This window comes from Haliotis rufescens, unplaced genomic scaffold (assembly GCF_023055435.1).
Source record: "Haliotis rufescens isolate VD_foot unplaced genomic scaffold, xgHalRufe1.0.p SCAF_4, whole genome shotgun sequence".
Lineage (NCBI taxonomy): Eukaryota > Metazoa > Mollusca > Gastropoda > Lepetellida > Haliotidae > Haliotis > Haliotis rufescens.
The window spans coordinates 58003657-58025719 of NW_025964112.1; the positions used below are offsets into that span (position 1 = coordinate 58003657).

General features: G+C 41.0%; 1 protein-coding gene across 2 annotated transcripts; it reads left to right on the forward strand.

Annotated features, from left to right (window-relative positions):
• The first annotated feature begins 1107 nt into the window (after window positions 1–1107).
• Window positions 1108–20592, forward strand: LOC124114325 (sialin-like). Of its 2 annotated transcripts, none has more exons than XM_046474828.2 (11): window positions 1108–1471; window positions 8134–8281; window positions 8844–9079; window positions 11037–11270; window positions 11899–11986; window positions 12742–12837; window positions 13248–13381; window positions 14017–14166; window positions 14744–14876; window positions 15709–15950; window positions 17784–20592. In XM_046474828.2, exons 2-11 carry the CDS (start codon window positions 8143–8145, stop codon window positions 18060–18062), a joined length of 1731 nt encoding a protein of 576 aa, XP_046330784.1. In that variant the 5' UTR covers window positions 1108–1471; window positions 8134–8142; the 3' UTR covers window positions 18063–20592. The 2 variants fall into 2 exon arrangements, with proteins under 2 accessions (XP_046330784.1, XP_046330777.1); XM_046474821.2 differs by lacking the exon at window positions 1108–1471 and adding an exon at window positions 3454–3613.
• The last annotated feature ends 1471 nt before the right edge of the window (window positions 20593–22063 follow it).

The following is a 22063-nucleotide window of genomic DNA, read 5'->3' on the forward strand; positions in this document are numbered from 1 at the left end:
GTCCCGACTATTTGCTGTAGTTATGCTGTATATATGTTTATAACGAACTACGGTTATAACGAACTAAATTTAGTAGTCCCTTTGAGTTCGTTATAACCGTAGTTTACTGTACTAGTATCTGCACAAATGCAGTATGTCTGGGGATGATTCAGTGTATCATACAATGTTGTCGGTGCCGGTTTCCTTCATATACGAAGTCGTTGTTTGGAAAGGTCTGACAACAAGAATAACATCATCATTTGGTACAGTGCATGAATGTTAAGTATGCGAAAATAACGCGAGCCTCCTTGGCTACTAATTACTTGCGTGTGTGTTCTATTGCGAATAAACAACCTCCATAGACACGGAACAGCTGTCTGTTTTCAACCAAGGAATGATAAGGAGGTAGAAATAATTTGTGACGCTATTGCTGTTTTTATGTGGTTTTGTTTTGACACACCATTTTACATATTGCAATATAGGTTTTTTATATCAAACAAATCTATTCTGCCCGTTTTCTAAACAGTTTGCAAAGGAACATTTGCCGGCCTATGAAATTGAACACATTGAGATATTCATTTTTCCCTTACATCTCTTTTTTAAAATTTAGTGTTATATCAACGATTCAAACATATACAAATTGATAAGATAACTGAATGGATTAAGATAATCTTATGTGTACACGTTGGGTGGAGATTGGATGTGTTATTCAAACATGTCGATGAAAGTGTGTCTAGAATTGCAATGCATTATTAATCCCTTCTGTATTGGTGAAACATGGCACAATATTCTAAACCTCTCACAAGGATGCAGGCTTCATGAACTCCGCGCAATTCTAATTATAAACTAGGCGAAACAATTGTGACATCCCGTCTCTCCGGCCTCCACTTCCTCGGCAGTTACTATATAGAGCGTTACATTCATGGATGTAATTAGCCAATACCCTCCCGTGTCAATATGTGCCGTTACAACTTATCAAGTTTCCGAGTTACAATATTCAACATGTGGGTCACTACTGCCGGTATAGTACTGAAAGTCCAGCCCAAACGGTTTTGTAACCAGTCAAACGTGGTCCAGCACGAGTCCCCTCTCCTCCGACAGCACGCGCTGACGACGAAGTGGGCGGGACGAGTGCGTCACTGCACGTTCAATGACGTCACGGAGCATGGCGCGTGCCGACTGTGTGCACCCCAGGGCCGAGTGACAAACACATTTCCTCCCCTTGATAGCACTAAAGTCAAACGAACCGGGCACAGCGACCTCAATTGTCCGATGCGCACAAGGATATCTGCGGCATGCTTGAACAAACATCGCGCGTCTAATTCCTGTTGTAAGCTGTAGGGTTGTTGCGCGAGTACGGCACGCAACACAACCCACAATTGACTCATAATATCTCTCGGCGTATAAAGCTGATAAGAGTCGGCAACTCCTTAATGAAGAAGCAATATACTTCCTTTGAATATCTACCCATGGTGTCAGTGTTGTGAACAAGGTAAGACCATCATTCTCCATTATTTACCTGTGGACAGGGACTTTCACCGTTTCAAGGCCAGACAGGTGTTACGCTTTCATCTGATCTTAATGTTTATCAGACCGTGAAGAATGTGTGTATTCCACTTAGGTCAACTTTTCCTACTGATACTGAGTATACAAAACGTATGGTTCGAGTCGACAGGTAGGCTATGTGTATTTCACCGTATAGCAATGACCTGATAAGCACACAACGTTCTACATGAGGTCAGGGGAATTCCTCGATCAATACAATCAATCTCGTTATAGCGCGAGTGCAGGGTTAACGTCTACTAACCTATATTCACGAGGGTTGCACGTGGAGTCATTTAAGGGAGTACCGGAAACACAAATGTACACATGTCTGGACAAAAGTAATGAAATCTAGGACATGTTGAAAAGACGAAGTCCACTCATCGCCAGCACACATTGCCTGAGCAAGCACGCTAACATTTACCCTCCCGTTGGTGGTAGTTTCGGGAGGATAGACATGACCCGAACGAAACATCAGCAGTTGGCTGTATAGTCTTATTGAGTGCAGTGTTCGGTCAACATACTGCGAACTGTTTAAATCATTTCATAAACGATGGTATCAGTTGTAAGACGAGTGTGACACGTTTGGCATAGGCACAAACCTGGACGTGCAGTCGATGTATTATTTTGTGTTGAAATGGTGAGAAAAATGCGCACTAACGTGACCTTCATTTTTTAGCTAATTACTCCCCTGGCGAACAAGACAAAACTTGAAACACGTGTATTGTATGCGTGTGTTTGTTTTTGTCTCTCTCTCTCTCTCTCTCTAGATCTCTCTCTGTCTCTCTCTCTCTGTCTGTGAGTGTGTGTGGCACGGTTCTCAGATTCAAATGAACATTACTGGCAGCCACACTAACAAATTCAAAACTGGATCAATAAATCGTACGCTGTAAGCATAAATCACGATCGCGCTCTGCTTCATGTTTTATTCATTTAATTTGATAGGTATACAATACCGTCAGCATCAGAGTTGATATGTACTTTAAGAACTGCAGAACTAAGTTTGAACATTTGCTTCACTGGTATGTCAATATATATACAGACAACTCAACTGTGTGGTATTATACGCACGGTTACATATATATATCTATATTACTCATAAACTAGCTACATTATACAGAATGTACCTAGATCATGATTACCATGGTATTATATTTGTAACAATGAATCACTTCACCTGTTCACTGTAGTTGTGACTTGCATGTTTTATACATAACAACGGTATGTTCATAGCAAGATCTGGGGTAGAAGTATTCAGCAACTCATGCTTGCCATAAAAGGCGAATAACGGGATCGGGTGGTCAGGCTCACTGACCTGATTGATGCATGTCATCGTATCCCAATTGCGTCGATCGATGCTCGTGATATCAATCACTGGGTTGTCTGGTTCAGACTCGATTATTTACAGACCGCCGTCATATAGCTTGAATATTGCTGGGTGCGGCGTTAAACAACAAACAAACATACCGTATAATACTACATACATTGTATGACACATTGCTATTTTCAGATAAAGGCTTACATCGATTGATTTATTCATATGGGCCATTGCAACTTTATATTATACAATTATATCCTGAATTATAACATCACTTAACAGGTTATCTACATAAACTATGCACATTTCTTAACGTATGAAAGCAGGTTGCATAAAACAGCTTTTGATAAGAACGAGCATACGTTTGCGTCATTTGGCTGAGGAAGGGAAATTGAAAACAGTGCAATACGCAACAGTTGTTATCAGAGAATCCATCTTTATCTGGTCAAGACTCGATTATCTTTAAGACCGCCGTCATATAGCTGAAATATTGCTGAGTGCGGCTTTAAACAACAAGCAAACAAATAAACAAATCACAGCATATGACGGCTTCACTAGACGGACGAGGAAGTCGAATGATGAGACGCTTTCCCTTCCCTGTCGTCACTTGCACTTGTATGTGGGATCTTAATCCAACCAGATAATTCTATACATGCGTTTAACTGTTACCTAATACCATGATATGCACGCATGACAAGTGAATAAGCGGCGAGGCTGATACAAACGCACAGAAGGGGGGAAATGGAGACGATTGACGCACTGACTACCGAATCAGTTAAGTTACAACTATCAGATATGTTTAATGAGTTTATGAGTTTTGAAATTGCATAATTATGTTTATAACAGGCAATGGATTGTGAGACTGCAAAGTGATAACGCTTTTATAGTCAAAGTTGCTTGTGCACTTTACAAACAGGCAAAGCACGTATTACCGCTTTCTGTGATGAGCATGTCGGAAAATGCGATAAATATTACTAATGTTCTTCCGTCTCGAATCTGTTGTAATCTAGGCGGAACATGGCGTTGGGTTTCCTTTGTGAGCCATCCTGTCGGGAGTGCAAGTAGTAGATATAATGTAATGCGGTAGTGTAAAGTGATAAGATTGCTCGTGTAATACAACCAATGAGTATTAAGTAGTGCCACATTCCACAGTAAAACCTCGCGGGTGAGGTGAGGTGAAATGGGGTTTAACGTCGCGTCCAATATTATTGCACTTATATAGTGACGTGCATGCACGTGTATGTGTGTGTGTGGCTGCTTGTACTAGTCCGGACTGATGCCGATTTATAGTGCTAGCACACTGAGATACCATGCCGCAGTTTAACATGAATACCCCACTCAGACACAGTATACTGACTCCGAGCCGACCAGTCCTTGTTTTAGCCCCTTAATGCCGAGCGCCAGACAGGGTAACAACAAGTACCATCTTTTAACGTCTTTTCGTATGACGCGGTTTTGGATCGAACCCCGGACCTTCCGCTCTCCGGGCGGACGCTCTACCACTAGACCACGGAGGCGGTCTCGCTTGTCCGGACACCGTGTCTTCCGAATGCTTTATTGAAGGAAAGTGTGTATTCATTTTGAAACAATAACAACCACGGTTTGTTAATCTGGAAATATGTAAATCTGAACATTTGTCTTGTGAACGGTATTGGCTTCAGTCTATGTAGCTTGAGAACTCTGGATTCATGGATCCAGTGAAATGAAATTTCGTATGCATTTCTTCTGGAAAGTATTCTAATATTATTAACTTAAGGGCAACAGAAACTATTTCTCTCAGGTGATTTTATCATGTGTCTGATTTGCAATTGAAAATATATATAGTTAGCAATATCATATCCAAAATATGAACTGTACTGGCGCTTAGACAGCACCCGAAGAAAACTTCTATATGGTTTTATGTTCTTAAATATAATTTAATTTAAAACTTTTAGAAATTAAAAGAAATGTTTTCGCATTATACACAATTGCTGATGGGTATCTTAGATATTTTGTCTTTGGAAATCGATCAGTTTGCTTTTTGCGGCGCAAATATACATTTCATACGTGGAAGGGGAAATATGTGGTTGCAAATTCATTTCTTACCACAGACTTCATTGATCTAATGTATTTTTATACAAAGTTATCCAGCCATATTACTATTTCCAAACACATTCAGGAACGAGTGATGCTTAAATGGACAAAATTAAATTTAACAACATTTCTTTCAATTATCAATTACATAAAAAACGAACTCGGAATACTTTCTTTAATTTTAGTTAGCAGTGTTGTAAAGCTGTCTTCCCTGGTGTATATTGTCGTCTTGACATATCTCGAAATGTGTAGTGATCCTTGGACACACTTAGTATTGGTCCAGGGTACAACGCACAACATCAGCCCCAACTCTGAAGCACATGTAGCACATGTGGTTTCTCCTAAGGCATTATTATTATTTACAGATTAAAATTAAAAATGCAGCAAAGAGGGTTTGAGTGATCCTGGCACAGTCAGGCTGGTCAGGCTCATCATCTGCTCAGGGCCCTTGCCCCCTTTACACGCAGTCCAGCGCATGGGACTTCTTCCAGGAAGCGCTGCCTAGTCAAACCCACCCAGAACTTTTCGGAGAACGTGAAGACTCCCCAACACTGCAGCCTTCTTCATTACAAAGATTGTCAGAAGGCCTGTATTCCTGGAAGCAAACCCAGGTACTTTCCCGTTGTCAGTCAACAGATTTGGGAGGTACCAAACCTACGGCACCGAGGACAATGGGGAGTCGGACAACTTGGTACTTGGAATGTGTGACATTCGGAACGCGAGGTCTGCATATTTGCCATGTTTTTCCTCAACTTGTCAAAAGAGATAGAAAATTCAATGATATAAATGATTTCATTGGGTTTATCAAAGAGGACAAGATCAGGTTTGTTGGCCTGGATATGTCTGCGGCTGTATACGGGCCTATTCCAAAGGATTTTGTATTTATCATTTTGCATGACGCCCCCAACGTATTCAGGGTCGTACCATGGATGGACCTCTGTGTCAAAACCCCAACATGGCGATGACGGTAATAAAATGATCGAGCCACTCATCACGTCGCTTAAGATATTGCATTTGTGCCAAAGCGGGGCATTCACTGACAATGCGTTGGAAAGTCTCACTAAATTACATAATCGACATTACATATTTACATTTTAATGCAAAATTTCGAGTTTTCGAGTGGGAAGTGATTGGTCCTGAGCAGCAAAGAGAAAGCCTTCTGTTTCACTTTTCAGGCCAGCCGACCTCATCCAAGCAGAGGACTCTGCAGGGTTGCCTACCTTCTCAACACACTGCACATAAACTCGATGCAGTGGTCGTTCAGATAGCCTCTCCTTGAAAAACGTGGACTGGGTCGATTTTATATGGCGTTTGTCTTGGTTGACACTCATTTCTGCACCGACCAGCAGTACAGACCCATCAACACTGACATTGAGATTATGTCCCACATCCTTTTTCTTAAGTTTACATTTGTACTCTGCCCGAAGTTCGTCCTTGCATGGGCATTTTGGAGTTTATCCCTTATCTGCATCCCTAAGTACGTATAGGCCTGACCGTCCACGAGATGATCAATAACTCCTCCCCCAAGTAAACTGACTGATCCTCCCTCTTCTACCTTGCCACGTTTTAAATGAAGAGTGTTGCGTTTGTCGAGTCCAAATGACATGCCGATATCATTAGAGAAGGACTCGACAAGCAGAGTCTGTTTTTTGAGTGTAGATCCTCCATTGGCAATAAGTTCAAGGTCATCCATGTAAAGGAGGTGTGTAAGGGGTGTTAGGGATCTGTGCTGAGGAGGTCCCGGGTGATAACCTTCCTCTTTGCTGAACATAAAGCTTAAAGGATTTAGTGGCAAAGAGAAAAGCAAAGGGCTAAAAGAATCTCCCTGAAATATTCCTCTTCTCCTAGAAATTATTATTATTTTTATTATTATTATTATTATTATTATTATTATTATTATTATTACAGGGATACTCCCTAATAAGGCGTAAGGTCATGTGAACAGGAATCATCAGGATCCTGTAACTTGGCGTGCACGACGCCTGTATGTGGTATCAGCTATGCGCACATGCATGAGCTACGTGAGCTAAGGAAACCTATCATTAGTACGTCGCGCCAATATCTTCCTGTTTTGAAATATGTGAATTTAACATGATCACACGATCCATCAATCCAGCTGTCAGTATCTGCATTACATTATAAGAGATGTAGCACGTTATACAATGATATGATTGCTTGGGTTAATGCTGTGCGTCAATTATCTGCTATGGTTTTAAATTTGTCGCAGGATAGACTGAGTCCTGTGAGAAACGGATATAATGTCGCTATGTACATAGAGTAATATTTGACTGCGTGGTTGCCACGTGAAGTACGAATTAGGACAAATGTTTTGTTTCTCATCCGTCACCACTCGCCCTTTTCCGTAACCCACTCGGCTTGACCCGGAATGACACGACTGATCATGAGTGCTGTGTCCTTGACACGAATTCAACTTGCTGCCAATGACCGGGCCCTGTCATTATTCAATATATATGCTTATAATAGCAATCACAAGGTTGCTGGTCCAGAATCAGTTATTGACGGGCCGCCGTCATATTGCTGGTTTTAAACATCAAACAACCACATCATTAAAGAACCATGAGTCAAGTACGACAGAAATAAGTATCGGGGAGAGTATAAATACTGTTACGAACACATGTATATAGTGTCATGAATTATCAATATATATTCACTACATCTCTAGCGGCGGCATACGCGCCTATATGGCAGTGATCGAGTTTGATGTTGTGAGAAGCAGATGTTTCCATATGAAGTACGCCAGTCTGCCGAGGTAGTATTTGTCGGTTACATATGAGTAGCGGTATAGTATTTCAAATTGGCAAAGAGTGGTTTGTTGCTTTGGATGATAAAAACAGAGGAAACCTATGAGTACCGACCCTGTTAGTCAGGACCCCCGGGCACGGATTGGTCAGCAATGCGCTGTGCAGGGTTGCATCCCTTGGACACGCCAGAAACCTATGATTGTGGGTTCGAATCTCGGTTCGCTCCGATTATGTTTCTAGGTTTATCAACATCATACCCATGGTCAACGGTTTCACCAAAGTGGTAAACGTCTGTGACCTGCATCACTTTCCTCCTACAGTAAGCTGACACGTCGTGATATATTGGAATACTGTTCAAAGCGGCGTTAAAACTATTTCACCTCACATCACTAGACTAGTTTTGGACGTGGTGAAGTCTTGACGATGTGTTAATTCTAAATCAGAATGCAACTGTTGCAGAAGTCAACGATGCTTCAAGAAGATGAAGAGGGTCCAGTGAAGACGGTGTATTTGCGTCAGTCAAGTTGGGACCTGCACCATTACAACCAAAGACCTGTGTCAGTAGACCAAGAAAGTATCAAATCAGCGGGTATCGACCCCCGACAAGGTTAGTCTGTCTCGTCGTAGCTTTATCTATTTCTTTTGTTGAACCCAGATCTTGTGCACGGCGATCGAATGCACTAGCCATTGTACCATCGCTCTACTCTGCTGACACTCATTATTGAAACCATACACATACAAACACCTCTTGTCAGAGAGGGTGAGTGAGTTTGATTTAGCGCTACTTTGCAGGTATGAGATGTGTACCACTTTGGGGAACCAGATGCACGAGTATGGGGTAATCCCACAATAGTAATGAGGACGAACCGGGATTTGAACACAAGATCACTGGTTTCTGCTCTTTTTGCACAACGAGTCTAGCTCTTTACAGAGGAAACATGAATTGGAGTCGTACCAAGTACGGGAGGTTGGGTCAACGTAATTCTTATGGGACTTTAATGCACACCTCTAAAATAGTTTTCAAAGCTTATGATTGGAATCAAACCAACGCTGAGCGAACGGTTTAACACGAGGCTATATCGCCATCTCAGATATGAGATATACTGATTAACAAATGTATAGTTTCTTGTAAATCTGATTTGACATTCACGTCCACTCTTTTGTTGCAGTGCCATGGTGGACGTCGAAGCGCTTCCGTTTATCTGTGCTGTGTTTCTTCGGCTTTGCGTGTCTCTATGCTCTCAGGGTGAATCTCAGTATAGCAATGGTCTGCATGGTCAGAGACGACCATTATAACAATACTTATACCGCATCACCTGACAGCACTACGTCTAACACAACAAGTCATTACTCTAAAACAACTGACGCACAACAATGTCCCGTTCAAGCTTCGTCGCATACGGAGGTATTTCTTTCATTCACTATATTAATATTCAGTTTTATTTACGGAGAACGATTTAATTACTTTTTTGCTGTAGTTGTCCGAATGTATTTTTATTTTCACCGCCATGTTGCCTTACATGACCAATGGAACCTGTTTCTTCGGATAATCGAGGCTGGTTATTCTCTGGCGTTGATATTTTGTAACATCTTCTATCATCACTATTTGATTGTGATTCAGGATCACATTATAATGAAATAGTCGGAATCGTACAATCCACTTTTTTTGTTATAAATATGGAAAGGGTTCACTTTTATTTATATAACTATCTGGAATGGTTCAAATTATTTGCAAAGAATGTACTGATATGACGTCAAGTTGCTAGGGACGGCAGTGCATTAACCAATCAACTTCTCAGCACGAATTGATGGCGGGGTTGAGGAATAATCTTCATCAATCGTAGCCATGTGGGGCACGGGACCGGTTCTCGGCTTCACGAGCTAGACTTTAATCACCAGGCTACCCCACCGCCTCGAGAGACAGGTGCACACCTGTTTGTTTGGTTGTTTCTTGTTTGTGGTTATTTCTTGTTTATCGCTGCACTCCACAATATTCCAGCTGAATGACATTGGTCTGCAAATAATAGAATCTGGACCAGACAATACAGTGATTAACATGAGCATCGATCTACGATCGGGATACGGAGTCTGACAACCCGACCTGTTACAAGCATGGGTTCCTGAAGACCTTCACTCTTGTAATCATCACTTTGTGAACGCATGAGCAGGGGAAACGTCACCAGCCAACATTGTTTGTTCATAAAAAAGAACAGGACCAATATCATTGCATACTCTTGTATTGGCAAAAGACATGAATTACCATCATCATTACAAGTTATGCCTTGAATGAGAAGAACAAAAAATAAGGCATACCACAGTTTTGAAGATGGGATCAGTTGTTCAGTAATCGATCAACCATCTAGAATGAAATCAACACATGAAACTCGCTTTTTACCTTCAGAATGTCACATATTGTCAGTCAATATCGTAAATATCAAGTCCAAACGCGACAACGTGCAGAAGGTGTGAGAAGTCAGATCTCAAGAAATGGGATTCGACGCCATTTGTCTCGGAAGGCCTGTGCTAACTGATCCCTGTTACAAGGGCGAACTAGTCGTGCTTTAATGTGAGGTTCAAGGTCCGACAAGTGTCCTATAGGTGATACGTGTGTTGATCGTGCTGACAAGGGCAAGAAGGCCACGTTATGGGCTTGCATGAAATCTTGTCTTGTATGGAGCTTTGCTTTATCTTGCTGAAACAGGGTCTCGGTTTCTGTTGCAAAACGGATAGGACGACTAAGACCTTGTCAGACGGTAGGACGTCTTGAACGCAACAACGTGACGTTCGTTCTCCTCGTCGGCGGTAGACACGAAATATTCCATATTATCTGAAAAGCTGGAATCTGTTCTCGTCTGTGAACATGACTCTGTTCTGCCAGTGTCGCTGTGTTCGAGCCCATCGATGTCTGTGAAGTCGGGGTTCCGGTGTCAGCGTTGCGCCTCGTGTTGGTCTCTAAGCCTTGCTCTTGTATCGTGGCCTTCTTCAGCAAACCTCCCAGCGGCTGACAGGGTGGTGACTACCAGCCACCTGCCAGTCACCGTAGGAAACCGTAGCCGTGTCTTTCTTTGGGATTGGTGGCTGGAGGTCTGACACTCCAGAGCATGTCCCTCGTCTACCCAATCTGCCTGTAAAAAGCAGAGAGTGACTGTCATTCGGTACAGCCAAATACGTTACTCATCATATCATACACCCCCCCCCCCCCCCCCCCCCCCCCCCCCTCTCTCTCTCTCTCTCTCCACTTATTTGCTCGTCAGTAGGTGTAAGATATTGCAAGACATGCTTCTGCCAGAGTGTTTTTCGCAACCCCACTTGTGATTTGAAAAATATAATTAATCTACAGGTTGTAATAATGTCTTTTTCAGGGGGCGGAGTTTTTATGGGACAAGTCACTACAAGGGTTGCTACTGGGGGCGTTTTTCTGGGGCTATTTAGTCCTACAAGTACCCGGAGGGATGCTGAGCGAGAGATTTGGCGCCAAGAAGGTGATTGCTGCCGGTATGTTCCCCGTCGCCATCTTGAATATGCTGACTCCATTTGCGGCCCGTGGAAGTCCCTATCTCCTGCTAGCTGTCCGCGTCATTGTGGGCATTGGGGAGGTGAGTCCACTTTCAGAAATAATCAAAATTTCTAAATTTAACGACGTACGATAAGGGACAAGTTTCACCCATGTTACATATTATCTCTGCAAGCACCAGACAATAATTACTCATTACAAATGGAATGCTGATATATGTTGAGGTTGAGTGAGTGACATTAACGTCTCTTTGAACAGTGTTTCATTTGTAACAGTTGATCGTCCAAACACGTATTGGGAAGAGGTAATGAAACTCTCTTGTTGCTAATCGTGGATGTATCGGAATTTTACCGAACAAGAAACGATATTGTAAAGCATTCGACGACGTGGGTTCTGATCCAAACAGTCATAAGTATGTGAAACCTTTATATACGATAGGCTCAACGCTACGAATATATGTTGATGGGGGCCTTGTTATGTGTAATCGGGTCAGGCACCTTTTTTAGCCAGTATCGAACCACATCATGTATCTTATAAATATTGAAAGAGAGAGAACCCGTTATGAGGTTTCGCCCTGAGGTTACACAATCAACATATGCCTTTGTGTTTTTTATTCGTTGTAGAAACAACGACCTCTCCTGGTCACTTATTCCTAAGTTCATATGTTTTGTGCAGTAATGCCTAAGCTTAACTCAATCTTTCTCTCACAGTCAGTCATGTATCCGGCCTCACAAGCTCTCTGGGCGAACTGGTCACCACCTTGGGAACGGAGCAGACTCATTGGGATATCATTGTCAGGTAAATAAAAGCAACACTGTACACAGAACTAGTTATTTGATTTGTCAGAAACAAAACACATTGAAGGTAGCTGAGAAAATATCATTTTTAGTCATAGAATGAGTAAGTCACAGGAGGACTTATAATGATAGGACGAATTAAGGAAATGGGTGTTTCATAAGTTACCCTTTACGTTGGCTTTGACACGCATTTGTTTATATATCAGATGCTGTTGAATTGAACGCATAAGTAAACTTTTTTCTGTCTCATGCTTATCATTTCCCATCTGTCTATTTTACGCTCCAATTATTTTACAGAATTTATTCAAAACCTTTAGCTTGACTGACAAACAAACACTTACGTTTTATATGGACATTGTGTTACTGGTCAGGGCTACCGGTAGGAGAGGACATACTTAGCCTTTTATTGAACACCTGGTGTCATGACTGACTTTAAGTGATCCAAAATTTTCATTTCTAATTTGCCTTTTCCGTCAAATGTAATATGTTTCGTCAGATAATCGAGACTGATTATTCTCTGGCGTTGCAGTGTTATATTTATAAGTATTAGTTATCATTTTCTTATTACTGTCTTCTTCATATCTTGATAGATATCGTGTCATAGAGGAACATAAGAAAACCGGTATGCTAAAGATATGACCTGCTTCTCTTACCCATGACACTTTATTTTAGGTTTATCAAATTTTAGGTAGATTATAACAATGAAGAATGAAGACCCAGAGAAAACGTTTATTGATACTGTGTTATTTGTTTCAGGGGGGCAGTTTGGTAACGCTTTGATATTCCCTATAGGAGGCCTGCTATGCAGTTATGGTTTTGACGGTGGATGGGCGTCTATTTTCTATGTCATAGGTAACTTTGCCTTGCCTTTGCATGTGTTTATGACTGGAGTGGACGGTGTGGCAGGATACGCTCACCTTTTTGCGAATACCTGGTGACAAGGTTCAATTTACCAACACCATTTTACAGTAACATTGTAAATTGTCTGGGGTGGTTGAGTGAGTGAGTAGATTTGTAGGGTTCAAAGCCGCTTTGAAAATCATTTCACGACGGGTCAGCTAAATATGGGAAGGATTCCGGAATTATGCCTTTACCTCCACGAGCCCGCGTATGGTGCTGACAAACCAAACATCATAGTCTGGTATTCGAACCCACGATCATAGGGTACTGGCATTTCTAAGGGACACAGCACTTATGAAGAAAATAGCGTATATTGACCAAATGTATAATATTTAATGAAATCTTTTATTGTTTTTCATCAGGAAGCTTAGGGCTTTTATGGTGTGTTATCTGGACGATATTTGCTCACGATCAGCCAGATTCGACCCCCGGAATATCAGACCTGGAGAGGAAGTACATCTCAAAAAGCCTCGAAGAGAGCAAGAAACAACCAAAGGTACGGTCAGACATTTCCACCATTTCCACAAATAGCACAGGGCCTCGAAGTAAGTAACAAACGGCGCAGACAGGTTCATTATGTATCAGTAGTATGATATTTAAGTCTCAAAACCCTCAAAGGATGTAACAAAGAGTCATTGTTCGATGTTTTGTAAATGTGTCGTTTACACTGCTTTTGAATTCATTCTGCTATTTGACCACGATACTGACGTTTATATGCGTTTGAACGACTATTTGACGTTCATACGTTTTATCACGAGAATATATTTTTGAAATGACCTTACCACTAAGTAAGGATATGAATTTATGGATGAACAACTTCTTTAATACAATTAAGAGCAATACGTAAACACTGACGTAAACACTGACGGGCTAATTCACATTCCTAAGAGACCATTGGGTCTTCCTAGCATGAATATACATGTATACAGAAGCGCTGTTTCCGAATATTTAGAAACTTCAATCTTGAACTGAATTTGAAGAGACCAGAGTGTTTGAATGCGTGTCCGTGATCGAATACCTGCAAACTGTCCAAGTGAACCAAACAAATGAATGCACACCCATACTTGCGGCGCTAGCTCCAAGTTACTCAGTCACTGTAGGAGTGTTACATATTGCTTGTCATGTTTCCAGGCTCGAACAACTCCTTGGCGGGCTATATTTTCATCAGGCCCGGTATGGGCCATCATCATTGCTCACACCTGTGGCAACTATGGGATATACATGTTGTTGACACAGATACCCACATACATGAAGGAGGTGCTCAAATTTGATATCAAACAGGTACGTGAATATTGAGTTTATATAATGTTTATTTATCTTGATATATTATTTACACTGCACTTTTGGGCGGCCCAGTCGTCTAAGGCGTCGCAATTTGCTCTGCAGAGTTGCGTCCCTTGGACACGGCAGAAACTTATGATTTTTTTATGGGTTCGAAACCCGGTTACCCCGAATATGTTTCTTGGTTTTTCAGCACTATACCCGAGCTCGTGGGTTTCACCAAAGTGGTAAACGTCTGAGACCTGCATCACTTGGGGCTTTCCTCCCACATAAGGCTGACACGCTGTGATATAACTATAATATTGTTTAAGGCGGCGTTAAACCCAAACTACTCACTCGAGTGACTGTATACCTATACAACAAAACGCCAGTAACAAAACTGTGCTACGATGATCGTATCTACTTTATGTGATATAATATATTTCTGAAAATCTTTTAAAACTTCTCCCATTGTTGTAACTTTTAACACGACTACCGTTTCAAAATTCACTGATAACAAATAGAAGTAAAATCGTATGTAGATTTGATAATTTAAATTTTATTAAATTCATTGTCTTCAACGCATTTTCTCTTTCAGAACGGAGTGTATTCCATGCTTCCATACCTGTGTTTCTGGGCATGCATATCGATATCAGGATTGCTTGCGGACTTTCTCATATTACGGAAAATACTCTCCGTAACTTGGACACGGAAGGTTTTGTCTCTCATAGGTAGGTGAGATGGCCATATGATTAAACGAATGCGAGTTCATAAGATATATTTTCAAGGAAATATTTCTGTGCGACAATTAATATGATAATACTTCAATTAGGCGTTTGTTTTTGATACTTTGTTTACAGACCTGCTATCCTTAGATTAAAAAATGGAATGCAATTGACATTTTTTTAAATATTCGCCGAGTCTGTTAATATTTTGACAAAAACACTTATTTATATCAGGCTCAACGTCTCGGCCCGTAACGTTAGTGGTATACACGAGAGTATATGTGTAATAATTACTGGTTCCTGATTTTTACTTATGTACTGACGTCATTATTTACTGACCACGTTATAATGTATTCATTTGTAATCATATTGCTTTTTCGATCATCACCCTGTCTTTTTTAGTTACGCGTTTAAATACAACAAGCGTATAACGACTACCCCAAAAATAATAGCCCTAACACTGGTAAACTCTAAGTATAGAAACATGGATCAAAGTACTGTTAATAGCAACAGAAGGTAAGGAAGAAAATTTATGGATGTCAACTTCTTTATTATGAGGAACACAACGTTTCGGAGTATATACATACTCCTCTGCCTCATAACATTGTTCACCCGATAAAGGAGTAAGTATAAACTCCGAAAAGTTGTGTTCCTCACAATAATGAAGTTAACGTCCATAAATGTTCTTCCTTGTGTGTATCACTTCTAAATGCCTTTCAAAGACAACATAAGGATAACATATGATATATACGTCAGTGGGTGTAGTGCAGTGAATGTCTGCTCCCCTGTTCTTACCCAATGCAGACTTACAGCTCACAAACTATTTCACATCGCACAGGAATGCTGGGGCCGGCGGTGTCGTTGATAGGCGTGGCCCACATGGACTGCACACAGCACGTCGGGGCTGTCATACTGCTGTGTGGGGCTGTGGGGTTGTGTGGTTTTCACTTCTCCGGTTACTTCATCAACCACGGCGACATCGCCCCCAACTACGCCGGCACCCTGTTCGGCATAACCAACACGGCTGCAACTGTGCCTGGAATCTTGGCCCCCTACATCGTTGGTGCTATAACTCCCAATGTAAGTGGTAGTTTCAGACAGAAAAGAAACATATAGCATTACATATATATTATTTCCCAAGATCATGTGCAACAGGCAAGTCAGAATTGTGACTCAGGGAGATACCACATGCATTATCGTTTCTTCGTCGTTGATGGATCAAACCCAAACGATTCTATGTCACCTGACAGGCAGAAAATTGCTAATTATTTACTGTCATCGGATGTACCTATACAACTAAATGTACGTGTATTAAAAATTCGAAAACGTGTATCTCTCCCTTATGAAAATAAAAGCGACAAAGCCCTTTCCATATTCATAAGGAATATCAGGTAAAAGCAGTCGGTTGTACGATTCTGACTATATTATGAGCATGTGTTTATGAATCATTATCAAATAGCGATGATAACAGGTGTTCGCGGAAAGGTGAGCGTGTCCTGCCCCACAGGCGGCACCCGTCACAAACACATGCAAAGGCAAGTGAGTTTTTTACCTGAAAAACACGGGAACATGTGGCCATGGTACAAGTAAAATGTCGTTCCGATCTGAGTCGTGACTTTCTGGTAAAAATAGACGTGAAGAATTCAAGCTTACCCTGATGATCTATTATGGAGATACGTTGTCAAATAATCTGCCACTGGTAGAGGGTGGGGATTACCACACGAGGTATATGCAAGTTTTATAACAGTAACTTGCCGAGGCCTAGTACCACAGCAGCTAAGGTTCTAGTGATGAAATGTGCTTGATAAATGCCTTAAATGTCGTTCAGTGCACCTAAACAAACACACTTATATTTGCGGTTGTGATCGGAGTTGATGAAACATGCTGTGCAGAGTTGCGGCCCTTTTGCCTTTCTGCGTATTGATAAAAATGGAAACGCATTCACTCCGTTTGACTAGAACCTAATGATAAAATATGTGTCGAAACATACTGGTATGTAACTGACCACTTGCAGATCAATCACAGGGAACAACATTGTACATCTAACTAATGTTTTCTACACATATTAATCCAAATCGCAATGATTTCTTAATGATTCAATATGTATAAATTATTCTATTACCCTCGAATGATTCCAGGGCAGATTAGCTCCCACCCCTCCGCGCTCATAAGAGTGATTGAGTGAGTTAGTTTGGTTTTACACCGCATTTAGCAATATTCCAGCAATATCACGCCGGGGACGCTAGACATGGGCTTCACACATTGCTCTTAAGACCAACTAAGGGTCGGTTTCTGGAATGTGTGTCAATTCAACGATGTGCATCAGTTCTCATGCTGACAACTTTGTTGGACCGATAATCCCATATTTACAGGCAGCTTTGATATAACTGGAATATATCTGATGTAACTACCGTAAAAAAACATCCCCCTATGTTTCATAGACACGATCAATAGATCGTACGGACCAGACCGTCTCCTGTGTGGGCCTGGGATTTCTTCATAGTGATTCATGAACACATGCAATGCCTCTACGTGGTGATGCCAGTTGTGAAGATGGCGAAAGTATAAATAGATTATATAGAACGTGTACCAGCAATACTGCTAAAGACGAATTGCGTTTTCTCTTTGACTGTAGTGCATATATTACGTACAGAGATAGATTACCATATATGATGTTTATATACAATCATATAGCATAGGCAACTTAACATCAATTAAGGGGCGGTCGGGTAGCCTAGTGGTTAAAGCGTTCGCTCGTCACGCCGAAGACCCGGGTTCGATTCCCGACATGGGTACAATGTGTGAAGCCCATTTATGGCCGTGATATTGCTGGAATATTGCTAAAAGCGGCGTAAAACCATACTCACTCACTCACTCACTAACATCAATTATAAAGTGACTGTTCTGTTTCAGAAAAGCCAAGAAGAGTGGCAAACAGCGTTCTACATATGTGCAGGAGTTTACATATTTGGTGCCCTTGTGTATCTGGTGTTTGGTTCCGGGAAGATAAGACACTGGGCCAAAGTTATTGAAAAACTCGAGGATGAGAACGTATCTCTTAGAAAACCAATTGTAAATGGACACCGTAAATCAAGGACGAGCCAGCGTGGTACGTACTTTGATAATGAAGAGAGTCACGTAACCATTGAATGTGATCCAGGAGAAAGCTACGCCGAATCTGCCATTGTATAAACTGTCTCTCTGACCAAATGACACATGACCAAATGAAGAAAATATTTTTCCTTGCAACCATGCTCGGAGTCCTTGCCCACAACATGCTGCACTATGAAATCTATATGTATATTATATTTTGTTACTATCCTTTACCAAGGTTATTGAACATACTTTTTCATGGATGTTTTTCATGCACATTATTCGGACTATTTTACGGAATAGTTTTATTTTTGCAATGTAAATGGAACAGTGTCTTATATAAATGTTTTCATAATGTTGCGCGTGAAAGACGTTTGATGAATGTTGTTTGTTTATGAAGTGCTGAAGATTTGAGATGGTCTGGAAGGGGGCACATGTTGAATTCAGGATTTTACCATGGCCTACAGAAGTAGGGCTCCGGAGGACCCCTAATCATTGTTTTCAAGGGTCCTTAAAGGACATATGATGGTCCTGACAAGTAATGAAATGGTGTTGTGTAATGTATTGTGAGATTTGATAATTACTTTATTTGCAGGACCTTTATATTTCTTGTCAAGAATTAAGTATAATGAATATTATAATGCGTCCTGCAGGATGCAATATATATTTTTTCGGCGTCAATTTTATATATTTGTGCTTACTGCACGCACTTTCTGCGTCATGTAAAACCCTGAATTAAATCAAGCCTTCTTTGGGAAAGCACGTTTTCAAGGCGTTCGCAGCTCTACGACTGTCTTGTGTCTATGCTGAGCAGTGGGAGTAGGTTACAGTAGTAATTGCACAACAACTGAAGTGATTCTATGTTAAATAATAATCGGATTGCTGCAACTGTTTTCAGTCGATGTTAAACATTGGGAGATAATACCGATAGTCGTGGCGAACAACTGTCATGGGTCGGCGTTATATATGGGTATTGCGATAGTCGTGGCGAACAACTGTCATGAGTCGACGTTAAAGAATGGGGATTGCGACAGTCGTGGCAAACAAGTGTCATAAGTCGACGTTAAAGAATGGGGATTGCGATAGTCGTGGCGAACAACTGTCATGGGTCGACGTTAAAGCATGGGGATTGCGACAGTCGTGGCAAACAACTGTCATGAGTCTACGTTAAAGAATGGGGATTGCGATAGTCGTGGCGAACAAGCGTCATGTAGTCGATGTTAAAGAATGGGGATTGTGATAGTCGTGGCGAACAACTGTCATGGGTCGACTTTAAAGAATGGGGATTGCTATAGTCGTGTCGAACAACTGTCGTGAGTCGACGTTTAAACAATGGGGATTGTGATAGTCGTGGCGAACAACTGTCATGGGTCGACGTTAAAGCATAGGGATTGTGATAGTCGTGGTGAACAAGTGTCATGAGTCGACGTTAAAGAATGTGGATTGCAATAGTCGTGGTGAACAACTGTCATGGGTCGACGTTCAAGAATGGGGATTGTGATATTCGTGGCGAACAACTGTCATGGGTCGACGATAAAGAATGGGGATTGCTATAGTCGTGTCGAACAACTGTCGTGAGTCGATGCTTTTAGATTATGATTTTCAATAGTCGTGGCGCACAAATGCCAATAATCGAAGTTAAACACTGGGAATGACAATAGTCGTGTCGAACAACTGTTGTGAGTCGATGTTAAACAAATGGAATTGCGATTGTCGTGGCGAACAACTGTCGATGTCAACAAAGCGATAAAACCTTTTCCCATATTGAGAAATGTCTGCTGAAAGCAGAATCGGTTTTATGATTCCTACTATTTCATAACATGTTCACTCATGCTAGCGCTAAGATTCCAATGAGTCTATGATAAATAACGGGAGTTAGGGGTCGTTTGAAAGTCACGATGTTAGCTCCTCGATTGCGCACGTCAATGTTAAGCGATGGGAGAGGACCAAAGTCGAAGCAATATGTACAAGGTTCTTGCATTAAGATTAGTCGTAGAGCTGCATACTCTTTGTTGAGTACTAGTATTCCAAGGCATGCATCCTAATGACGAGTGATTATGTAGCCTGTAACAGTATTATGCGTACCAACTTCCAACCAATACTTTCATGGCAATAATGACAAAAATATGCTTCCTGATTGGTCAAGGCTGTTAACCGTTTATTCAGAAGCAAGTGTATAACTGTTTTTAAAGCTGTTTATATTCACCAATTGTAACAATGTAGTGCTTCGTGCTAATATATGTCCATGTACATGCTTTCTGACTTTCTAACACGGGACGATGTGTCTCACGTGCCTGTTAAATGCTCCTATGCACAATTGTTGATGAGATTATATGGTTGTCTCTGAACGTGCCTAATAGCAGTGAAACTGCGCAGCATTCCTACCAGATATGCGATAGTCAAGTTCCAGTAATGTTTACTTGCTAGCTACCGACACTAAGGACATCGGTAGTCCGCTTGGGGTCTAGCCTCGTATGTATGAAGCCTTATGTCGGGAAGGTGCTATTTGTCCAAGAAACCTTTGTTTTGTATTGCTCCCTGAGCGTATGTGTGGTTTGAGTGGTGTTATATACTTTAGATATGAGTGTTATGAAGACAGAGACTTGAAATAAAAAAGTATTTTCTTGAAGCGTCATTTCACTATTAACCACAACACAACAGTAAATAATATAACTGTAATATTTGGTGGAAAAGATGCCAGGATTAGTCAGGATTCCGGTAAAGAATATGTCCACAGCACCGTATGCTTGTGGCAAGAGGCCCCTGAATGGATCGGGAGGTCAGGCTTGGTGACGTGAGTGTCCTCGTACCCCGAAGCCGTGGGATGATGCTCATAATATCATTCACTCGTTTGTCTGGACCAGACACGATTCTTTACAGGCCGCTGTCATCTAGTTGGGATAACATGCTGATGTGGGATCGTTCAGGACTCCGAGGGTGTACATTGTTTATTGCGATTGCTGGCTATTGGTCTGGTCCTTGACGATTATTGAGTTAGACACGTATTTATTTTCAGTCGATTTAGTTATGTGGTAGCCTCGTTGTAAATACGATCATCATAATTGTCAGTTGAGTTGATATTCTAGATGGGGGCCTGGGATTTTTTTATACAAATTATATGTTCCCTAAAAGACTTGAAAAGTCATTCGACCTCGTGTTTGAAACATGAAAAAACGTTCACTGTGCGCTGGATGTTCTGAAAAATAGAAGCAAGGACTTCACAGAAAGATGCATACCATATTATAGCTTCACCAGTCTTGCAGTTTCTGAACGGAAGGTGTTTACAAGACCCTGAAAGTATTTCGAGAGAAACTGTAATTTGAAAACAAGATCAACACTAACATACATGTACATGAAAAAACTCTTAACATGTGGAGAGTTTAAGTAAGGATAAGATTTATGAATGAACAACTTCCTTATAACAATTCGGAGCGACGTTTCGGTGTAGGTTCGGTGAATGGCTGACAAGTATATATACAGGTAGGAGGCAGTGTTTATACAATAGACTTGAATCAATCAATCTTTATTGTATGAAAGGCCATTGGCCCATATACACATAGAGATAAACAATATCATTTACAGCTGTACAGCGCATTATATAATTATTGGATAACTAATATGATGCTTGACATGTATTAGAGGTATTGTAATAACAGTGGTAATAACCACAGTGGCAGTAGTAGTATAAAATACAAAAGGAATGGAATAGCATAGCACGACGTTCAATACAAAAGAATCTATCAGTAATATATACTCATCATGTCATGACAATTTGACAATTTAAATGTATATGCATTTCTAGTAGAAACAAACAGACAAAAATGAAATCAGATGTAGTTACACTGGAGTGGAGAAGCCTGTTATGTACACAAAAAGCGTAGTAAACATATTGATCGGCGAAGTCAGTGATATAAACAAAAGGGTGAAGCCAGTAATATAAACAAAAGGATTATGACTGATTGGGATCTTTGTTGAGTTGATGGTACGCCAGGGGTATGTAATAGCCTTGGTCACGGTTGATTGAGCCACACAATCAAGAGACTCGTAAAGAAATAGGCCAACATTGATGTAGTTTACAAAAGAACTCACACCATTCAGAA